Here is an 11,277-nt window from a genome sequence, read left to right on the forward strand (position 1 = left end):
GTCTGATCACAATATGACACTACTACAGTTTACTAGTCTGATCACAATATGACACTACTACAGTTTACTAGTCTGATCACAATATGACACTACTACAGTTTACTAGTCTGATCACAATATGACACTACTACAGTTTACTAGTCTGATCACAATATGACACTACTACAGTTTACTAGTCTGATCACAATATGACACTACTACAGTTTACTAGTCTGATCACAATATGACACTACTACAGTTTACTCGTCTGAATGTCTGGTTTGTCTCTGCTACTTTGCCACTTCGCGAGTAAAGACTAAAAACACACACAGGCTAACAGGCTAACACACTAGCAGGCTAACATACTAACAGGCTAACAGGCTAGCAGGCTAACATACTAACAGGCTAACAGGCTAACAGGCTAACAGGCTAACATACTAACAGGCTAACAGGCTAGCAGGCTAACATACTAACAGGCTAACATACTAACAGGCTAGCAGGCTAGCACACTAACACACTAGCAGGCTAACATACTAACACACTAGCAGGCTAGCACACTAACATACTAACAGGCTAACAGGCTAGCACACTAAGGAAAGCAAACAAACACAAATGAGACATCACACAAAGAACCAAGTGGATCATACATAACTGGAAGAAAAATAAAAACATATTTTTTCTGAAGAGTGTACTTTGGCACCTACCATTAGAATTTGAGAAAGAGACGCCCACCATATTCCAATGTTAGGACACATACATTCATAATTTTCATTCATCTGACTAAAAGGTGGAAAAAGTGGTGAGGTGTGACCCCAAAGGATATAGAATTGGGAATTCCAATCCTACACCCCTCCCTCCCTCCCCTGTGTGTTATCTCTCCTAGCTCTCTCTTTCTCTGAGGGGAGGGATGATGATGGTTGTGTGTGTATGTTTTGTGTGTGTGTGTTTACACAGCGAGCCTTTCCCAGGTGCTACATGATCCCTGGGATTACAGCAGACACACACACACACACACACACACACACACACACACACACACACACACACACACACACACACACACACACACACACACACACACACACACACACACACACACACACACACACACACACACACACACTGCTGCCTCATAGGTAAAGCATTCAGATAAGCTGTCCATATCAGCTCCCCCCATCGTCTCTCCGAAGAGAAAGAGACAATATTCTCTTTGTCTGTCTTTCAAGCCCACTGCTCTCTCAGCCCACTGATCTCTCAACCCACTGCTCTCTCAGCCCACTGCTCTCTCAGTCTCTCAGCCCACTGCTCTCTCAACCCACTGCTCTCTCAGCCCACTGCTCTCTCAGCCCACTGCTCTCTCAGTCTCTCAGCCCACTGCTCTCTCAGTCTCTCAGCCCACTGCTCTCTCAGTCTCCGAGCCCACTGCTCTCTCAGTCTTTCAGCCCACTGCTCTCTCAGTCTCTCAGCCCACTGCTCTCTAAGGGATGGTTCCTATCTATAGCCTGTTCCAGACTCTTCCATCTACTATCAGGTTGAATGGACATGCACATCCACACTTAATACATCCACAGACAATAAGAAGGAAACAACCCAGTGTGTTCATCAGAAACTGGACTGCTGCTCTGGAGAGACAGATGTTATGGGTGGGTGGTTTGCTCTTTGGTCAGACAATAAGATAACGACATCTCATCTGGAGTGAGTCAAAAGAGAGTTGATTTACCTCATGGCACCTGAATCTTAAAATTCTGTAGGTAGCTATGACGACACAAGCCTCCCAGTCATCAGATACCTGAACACACATGTACGTACACATGACGGAGAGAGGACAGTGTATTCACCAAACACAATATCTAGTTGTTTTTCCCATAATTTTTTTGTGTCAACCTAAATTATTTTAATTACATGATATCCACATGTGGTTGTATTGTTTTTAAATTGTCAAATAAATCTCCCCTCCTCCTTCCCTTCCCCTTCTCACCTCCCCTCCTCCTTCCCTTCCCCTTCTCACCTCCCTTCACCCCCCCTCCCCAGCTCAGATTCCAAGAGTGTCCGGAGTGTGAATGTTGTCATCTCCCAGAGAGAGAGAGAGAGAGAGAGAGAGAGAGAGAGAGAGAGAGAGAGAGAGAGAGAGAGAGAGAGAGAGAAATGTTTGGACAGCACAACATCACCAGGACAGCTGATAACTGCAGTTGTCAGATTGGGGAATGTCCTGCTCAATTGGATTACATTAGAGAATATTGAGTATGATTTTGCCTCTGATTGAGCTTACAATAGAATCGGGCAACATTGGATAGCAGTATTCCTCAGCACTAATACATAGTGTAAAAGTACTGTTAGTACTGCTAGTATAGGGATGAAAACATTTGGTTTGGTATAGTCTGAGCTGAGGCAGAATGTGCAAAGCTGTCATCAAGGGTGGCTACTTTGAAGAATCTCAAATATAAAAAATATTTAGATTTATTTAAAAGAAATTGGGTTACTACATGATTCCATATGTGTTATTTGATAGTTTTGATGTCTACACTATAATTCAACCATACCTTCTCTGCTATGCTCAAGGTACCTCAGCCACGCTCAAGGTCCTAAATGATATCTTAACTGCCATCGATAAGAAACATTACTGTGCAGCCGTATTCATTGATCTGGCCAAGGCTTTCGACTCTGTCAATCACCACATCCTCATCGGCAGACTCGACAGCCTTGGTTTCTCAAATGATTGCCTCGCCTGGTTCACCAACTACTTCTCTGATAGAGTTCAGTGTGTCAAATCGGAGGGTCTGCTGTCCGGACCTCTGGCAGTCTCTATGGGGGTGCCACAGGGTTCAATTCTTGGACCGACTCTCTTCTCTGTATACATCAATGAGGTCGCTCTTGCTGCTGGGGAGTCTTTGATCCACCTCTACGCAGACGACACCATTCTGTATACTTCCGGCCCTTCTTTGGACACTGTGTTAACAACCCTCCAGGCAAGCTTCAATGCCATACAACTCTCCTTCCGTGGCCTCCAATTGCTCTTAAATACAAGTAAAACTAAATGCATGCTCTTCAACCGATCGCTACCTGCACCTAACCGCCTGTCCAACATCACTACTCTGGACGGCTCTGACTTAGAATACGTGGACAACTACAAATACTTAGGTGTCTGGTTAGACTGTAAACTCTCCTTCCAGACCCATATCAAACATCTCCAATCCAAAGTTAAATCTAGAATTGGCTTCCTATTTCACAACAAAGCATCCTTCACTCATGCTGCCAAACATACCCTTGTAAAACTGACCATCCTACCAATCCTCGACTTTGGCGATGTCATTTACAAAATAGCCTCCAATACCCTACTCAACAAATTGGATGCAGTCTATCACAGTGCAATCCGTTTTGTCACCAAAGCCCCATATACTACCCACCATTGCGACCTGTACGCTCTCGTTGGCTGGCCCTCGCTTCATACTCGTCGCCAAACCCACTGGCTCCATGTCATCTACAAGACCCTGCTAGGTAAAGTCCCCCCTTATCTCAGCTCGCTGGTCACCATAGCATCTCCCACCTGTAGCACACGCTCCAGCAGGTATATCTCTCTAGTCACCCCCAAAACCAATTCTTTCTTTGGCCGCCTCTCCTTCCAGTTCTCTGCTGCCAATGACTGGAACGAACTACAAAAATCTCTGAAACTGGAAACACTTATCTCCCTCACTAGCTTTAAGCACCAACTGTCAGAGCAGCTCACAGATTACTGCACCTGTACATAGCCCACCTATAATTTAGCCCAATCAACTAAATCTTTCCCAACTGTATTTCATTTATATATTTATTTTCCTCCTTTGCACCCCATTATTTTTATTTCTACTTTGCACATTCTTCCATTGCAAAACTACCATTCCAGTGTTTTACTTGCTATATTGTATTTACTTTGCCACCATGGCCTTTTTTGCCTTTACCTCCCTTCTCACCTCATTTGATCACATTGTATATAGACTTGTTTATACTGTATTATTGATTGCATGTTTGTTTTACTCCATGTGTAACTCTGTGTCGTTGTATCTGTCGAACTGCTTTGCTTTATCTTGGCCAGGTCGCAGTTGTAAATGAGAACTTGTTGCCTACCTGGTTAAATAAAGGTGAAATAAAAAATTATTATTATTATTATTTTTTTTAGAAAAACCCTGGAATGAGTAGGTGTGTCCAAACTATCTACAGTACCTACGCAAGCACATGTGCCCACACACTGTACTGCATACTGCAATATCTCAAAATGTCAATCACTACAGTAATGCATACAGGAGTACTCTCACTCAAGGCGCCACGATTGTGTCAGGTTGGCTGGATGTCCTTTTGGGTGGTGGACCATTGTTGATACACATGGTAACCCGTTGAGGGTGAAAAACACACTCTCACACGTGCACAATAATAATATATAATAATATATATAATATAATATATGCCATTTAGCAGACGCTTTTATCCAAAGCGACTTACAGTCATGTGTGCATACATTCTACGTATGGGTGGTCCCAGGAATCGAACCCACTACCCTGGCATTACAAGCGCCATGCTCTACCAACTGAGCTACAGAAGGACCACAACACACACACACAGGCACCACTCTCTCTCCCTCCCTCTCAATTTAAGGGGCTTTATTGGTATAGGGAACACATGTTTACAATGCAATGTCTCACTCATTTTTTTAAACATAATTATTATTATTTAAAAAAAATGTTAACTAGGCAAGTCAGTTAAGATACACAGGCCTGGCCTGTAGACTAGCTGCTCTCCCCTCTGATACACAGGCCTGGCCTGTAGACTAGCTGCTCTCCCCTCTGATACACAGGCCTGGCCTGTAGACTAGCTGCTCTCCCCTCTGATACACAGGCCTGGCCTGTAGACTAGCTGCTCTCCCCTCTGATACACAGGCCTGGCCTGTAGACTAGCTGCTCTCCCCTCTGATACACAGGCCTGGCCTGTAGACTAGCTGCTCTCCCCTCTGATACACAGGCCTGGCCTGTAGACTAGCTGCTCTCCCCTCTGATACACAGGCCTGGCCTGTAGACTAGCTGCTCTCCCCTCTGACACACAGGCCTGGCCTGTAGACTAGATGCTCTCCCCTCTGACACACAGGCCTGGCCTGTAGACTAGCTGCTCTCCCCTCTGACACACAGGATTGACCTGTAGACTAGCTGCTCTCCCCTCTGACACACAGGCCTGGCCTGTAGACTAGCTGCTCTCCCCTCTGATACACAGGCCTGGCCTGTAGACTAGCTGCTCTCCCCTCTGATACACAGGCCTGGCCTGTAGACTAGCTGCTCTCCCCTCTGATACACAGGCCTGGCCTGTAGACTAGCTGCTCTCCCCTCTGACACACAGGCCTGGCCTGTAGACTAGCTGCTCTCCCCTCTGACACACAGGCCTGACCTGCAGACTAGCTGCTCTCCCCTCTGACACACAGGCCTGACCTGCGGACTAGTGAACATGCAGTCAACCATCTGTCCATGAAAGAGGAGTAAGATGAGGAAGAGAAGAGTGACTTTCTCACTATCTGGCAAAGAACAGAAAATGCTTCTTTCTACCTCTAGACAGCTTCATCCATTAATCACTCCCTCTTTCTTTCTCTGTTTTTCATTCCCTCCCTAATATCCCCCCCCCCCTCCCTCCAGCCCGTGGGGTGGCATGGAGGAGTTGAGTCAGCCGTTTAGCAGACAAAGGTTCCAGTGATCTAAGTCTCATTCAGTATAATAGAGGTCTGCTATCTGCACTCTACCCCATGATATCAGCACATAGATATGTGACTGTGTCTAACAGACAGGCTGGCTTCCTATGATGGGGCAAGAAAACACGCACACAGGCACACACAGGCACACACAGGCACACACACACACACACACACACACACACACACACACACACACACACACACACACACACACACACACACACACACACACACACACACACACACACACACACACACACACACACACACACACACACACACGAGAAATAGTAGCCTCTTTGTCTGTCTATGCAAGTTATTGGTCATGTAGGGGGGGGGCTTGATTGAGTACTGTGTTGGTCAGAGTAACAGGGAGTTCCCCCGAACACTGGAGCTCACTCGTCTAACCCCTGACCATAACGTCTGACCCCTGACCTCTGCGCTGACCTTGAATGTGTCCCAAACAGCAGCCTATTACTTTAATAGTGCGCAACTTTTGACCAGAGCCCATAGGGTACTATGTAGGGAATAGGGGGCCATAGGGCACTATGTAGGGAATAGGGGGCCATAGGGCACTATGTAGGGAATAGGGGGTCATAGGGCACTATCTAGGGAATAGGGGGTAATAGGGCACTATGTAGGGAATAGGGGGTCATAGGGCACTATGTAGGGAATAGGGGGTCATAGGGCACTATGTAGGGAATAGGGGGCCATAGGGCACTATGTAGGGAATATGGGGCCATAGGGCACTATGTAGGGAATATGGGGCCACTTAGTCTGCAGACCTTGTCTCAGTCTGTCAGACGGTTAGGAAGGAAACAGAGTAGGAACACCTAGACGCTGATCTAAGGGTCAGTTTCTATTCTTCCACTGTGATAGTTAAGGATACGATTTGGAGGGGTATGCTGATACTAGATCTGTGGCTGAAAGGGTCAAGTCTACCCACTAGTCAGTACTGCACGGCTCAGATACTGTCCATGTGACTGCACCAAGAGAGAGCTGAGTTGACAGCTAACAAGTCACAGCCTGTAACTGTCAGGTCCAAAAACCATGCAAATCATATCACAATGAGTTTAATGACAGGGTGAGAATACTAACGCCAGCATCAGGTTTGATGACAGCAGTGATATTTCACACAAAAAGCTGTTGATGCAGATTCATTATGAGAAGTAAACTTCTGAACCCTCTCTCCCACTTTCTCTACCCCCCCACTCCCTCTCTCTTCCTGTCCCCCTGTCTCCCTCCCTCTCTAAACTAACATAGCAGGTGTAAAATGAACACATGAACAGGGTCGGCAAGAGAATCTGATTTTCAAGCTTTGCCTCATCTCTGCCTTTCCCTGAAAAATGGATGAAGGTGTTTATTTCAACCCCACTGAGGGTGCTCCCTTTCTGTTCCTCCTCCCCCTCTCTCCCTCACTACATGCTCCCTTTCTGTTCCTCCTCCCCCTCTCTCCCTCCCTACATCTCTCCCTCCCTACATCTCTCCCTCCCTACATCTCTCCCTCCCTACATCTCTCCCTCCCTACATCTCTCCCTCCCTACATCTCTCCCTCCCTACATCTCTCCCTACCTACATCTCTCCCTCCTACATCTCTCCCTCCCTACATCTCTCCCTCCCTACATCTCTCCCTCCCTACATCTCTCCCTCCCTACATCTCTCCCTCACTACATCTCTCCCTCCCTACATCTCTCCCTCCCTACATCTCTCCCTCACTACATCTCTCCCTCCCTACATCTCTCCCTCCCTACATCTCTCCCTCCCTACATCTCTCCCTCACTACATCTCTCCCTCACTACATCTCTCCCTCACTACATCTCTCCCTCCCTACATCTCTCCCTCACTACATCTCTCCCTCACTACATCTCTCCCTCACTACATCTCTCCCTCCCTACATCTCTCCCTCACTACATCTCTCCCTCACTACATCTCTCCCTCCCTACATCTCTCCCTCCCTACATCTCTCCCTCCCTACATCTCTCCCTCCCTACATCTCTCCTCACTACATCTCTCCCTCCCTACATCTCTCCCTCCCTACATCTCTCCCTCCCTACATCTCTCCCTCCCTACATCTCTCCCTCCCTACATCTCTCCCTCACTACATCTCTCCCTCACTACATCTCTCCTTCACTACATCTCTCCCTCCCTACATCTCTCCTTCACTACATCTCTCCCTCCCTACATCTCTCCCTCCCTACATCTCTCCCTCCCTACATCTCTCCCTCACTACATCTCTCCCTCACTACATCTCTCCCTCCCTACATCTCTCCCTCCCTACATCTCTCCCTCCCTACATCTCTCCCTCCCTACATCTCTCCCTCCCTACATCTCTCCCTCACTACATCTCTCCCTCCCTACATCTCTCCCTCCCTACATCTCTCCCTCCCTACATCTCTCCCTCCCTACATCTCTCCCTCCCTACATCTCTCCCTCCCTACATCTCTCCCTCACTACATCATCTCCCTCACTACATCTCTCCCTCACTACATCTCTCCTTCACTACATCTCTCCCTCACTACATCTCTCCTTCACTACATCTCTCCCTCCCTACATCTCTCCCTCCCTACATCTCTCCCTCCCTACATCTCTCCCTCACTACATCTCTCCCTCACTACATCTCTCCCTCTCCTACATCTCTCCCTCCCTACATCTCTCCCTCACTACATCTCTCCCTCACTACATCTCTCCCTCCCTACATCTCTCCCTCCCTAAATCTCTCCCTCCCTACATCTCTCCCTCACTACATCTCTCCCTCCCTACATCTCTCCCTCCCTACATCTCTCCCTCCCTACATCTCTCCCTCACTACATCTCTCCCTCACTACATCTCTCCCTCACTACATCTCTCCCTCACTACATCTCTCCCTCCCTACATCTCTCCCTCACTACATCTCTCCCTCACTACATCTTTCCCTCACTACATCTCTCCCTCCTACATCTCTCCCTCCCTACATCTCTCCTCCCTACATCTCTCCCTCCCTACATCTCTCCCTCCCTACATCTCTCCCTCACTACATCTCTCTCTCCTACATCTCTCCCTCCTACATCTCTCCCTCACTACATCTCTCCCTCACTACATCTCTCCCTCCCTACATCTCTCCCTCCCTACATCTCTCCTTCACTACATCTCTCCCTCACTACATCTCTCCCTCACTACATCTCTCCCTCCCTACATCTCTCCTTCACTACATCTCTCCCTCACTACATCTCTCCTTCACTACATCTCTCCCTCACTACATCTCTCCCTCACTACATCTCTCCTTCACTACATCTCTCCCTCACTACATCTCTCCCTCACTACATCTCTCCCTCCCTACATCTCTCCCTCACTACATCTCTCCCTCACTACATCTCTCCCTCACTACATCTCTCCCTCACTACATCTCTCCCTCACTACATCTCTCCCTCACTACATCTCTCCCTCACTACATCTCTCCTTCACTACATATCTCCCTCACTACATCTCTCCCTCCCTACATCTCTCCCTCACTACATCTCTCCCTCCCTACATCTCTCCCTCACTACATCTCTCCCTCACTACATCTCTCCTTCACTACATATCTCCCTCACTACATCTCTCCTTCACTACATCTCTCCCTCACTACATCTCTCCCCCACTACATCTCTCCCTCACTACATCTCTCAATCACTACATCTCTCCCTCCCTACATCTCTCCTTCACTACATCTCTCCCTCACTACATCTCTCCCTCCCTACATCTCTCCCTCCCTACATCTCTCCCTCACTACATCTCTCCCTCACTACATCTCTCCTTCACTACATATCTCCCTCACTACATCTCTCCTTCACTACATCTCTCCCTCACTACATCTCTCCCTCACTACATCTCTCCCTCACTACATCTCTCCCTCCCTACATCTCTCCCTCCCTACATATCTCCCTCACTACATCTCTCCCTCCCTACATCTCTCCCTCACTACATCTCTCCCTCCCTACATCTCTCCCTCACTACATCTCTCCCTCACTACATCTCTCCCTCCCTACATCTCTCCCTCCCTACATCTCTCCCTGCCTCTCTATAACCCTCTCTCTCCCTCCCTACATCTCTCCCTCCCTACATCTCTCCCTCCCTACATCTCTCCCTCCCTACATCTCTCCCTCCCTACATCTCTCCCTGCCTCTCTATAACCCTCTCTCTCCCTCCCTACATCTCTCTCTCCCTACATCTCTCCCTCCCTACATCTCTCCCTGCCTCTCTATAACCCTCTCTCTCCCTCCCTACATCTCTCCTCACTACATCTCTCCCTCCCTACATCTCTCCCTCCCTACATCTCTCCCTCCCTACATCTCTCCCTCCTACATCTCTCTCCTCCCTACATCTCTCCCTCACTACATCTCTCCCTCCCTACATCTCTCCCTCCCTACATATCTCCCTCCCTACATCTCTCCCTCCCTACATCTCTCCCTCCCTACATCTCTCCCCCTACATCTCTCCCTCCCTACATCTCTCCCTCCCTACATCTCTCCCTCACTACATCTCTCCCTCCCTACATCTCTCCCTCCCTACATCTCTCCCTCCCTACATCTCTCCCTCCCTACATATCTCCCTCCCTACATCTCTCCCTCACTACATCTCTCCCTCACTACATCTCTCCCTCCCTACATCTCTCCCTCACTACATCTCTCCCTCCCTACATCTCTCCCTCCCTACATCTCTCCCTCACTACATCTCTCCCTCACTACATCTCTCCCTCACTACATCTCTCCCTCCCTACATATCTCCCTCCCTACATCTCTCCCTGCCTCTCTATAACCCTCTCTCTCCCTCCCTACATCTCTCCCTCGCTCTCTATAACCCTGTAAAAACTTTAATTCATATTTAAAATCAGTCCTGCTAACTTCAATTCATGTTTAAATACAAGCCTGCTAACTTCAATTAATATTTAAATTCAACCCTGCTAACTTCAATTTGTATTTAAAATCAGTCCTGCTAACTTCGATTCGTATTTAAATGAAACTGTGGTAACTTCAATTCATATTTAAATTCAACTGTGCTAACTTCAATTCCTTTTAAAATGCAACTGTGCTAACTTCAATTCCTTTTTAAATGCAACTGTGCTAACTTCAATTCATTTTTAAATGCAACTGTGCTAACTTCAATTCATTTTTAAATGCAACTGTGCTAACTTCAATTCCTTTTTAAATGCAACTGTGCTAACTTCAATTCCTTTTTAAATGCAACTCTGCTAACTTCAATTCATTTTTAAATGCAACTGTGCTAACTTCAATTCATTTTTAAATGCAACTGTGCTAACTTCAATTCATTTTTAAATGCAACTGTGCTAACTTCAATTCATTTTTAAATGCAACTGTGCTAACTTCAATTCATTTTTAAATGCAACTGTGCTAACTTCAATTCATTTTTAAATGCAACTGTGCTAACTTCAATTCATTTTTAAATGCAACTGTGCTAACTTCAATTCATATTTAAATTCAACCAGAGAGGTCGTGGTATGACTATACAGGTCAGATGTATTACGTAGACCAGAGAGGTCAAGGTATTACGTAGACCAGAGAGGTCAAGGTATTACGTAGACCAGAGAGTTCAAGGTATGAATATACAGGTCAGATGTA

General features: G+C 47.0%; 1 protein-coding gene across 1 annotated transcript in view; it reads right to left on the reverse strand.

The window, feature by feature from the left end:
• The window catches only part of LOC123994170 (actin filament-associated protein 1-like 1), a 74,664-nt gene extending 73,843 nt beyond the window's left edge, over positions 1 to 821 (reverse strand). Inside the window, exon 1 of the mRNA XM_046296692.1 lies at positions 684 to 821. Coding sequence (XP_046152648.1) covers positions 684 to 714 — 31 coding nt within the window. The 5' untranslated portion in view covers positions 715 to 821. The remainder of the gene's footprint in view (positions 1 to 683) is intronic.
• Between the last annotated feature and the right edge of the window lie 10,456 nt (positions 822 to 11,277).

Source organism: Oncorhynchus gorbuscha, linkage group LG13 (assembly GCF_021184085.1).
Source record: "Oncorhynchus gorbuscha isolate QuinsamMale2020 ecotype Even-year linkage group LG13, OgorEven_v1.0, whole genome shotgun sequence".
Taxonomy (NCBI): domain Eukaryota; kingdom Metazoa; phylum Chordata; class Actinopteri; order Salmoniformes; family Salmonidae; genus Oncorhynchus; species Oncorhynchus gorbuscha.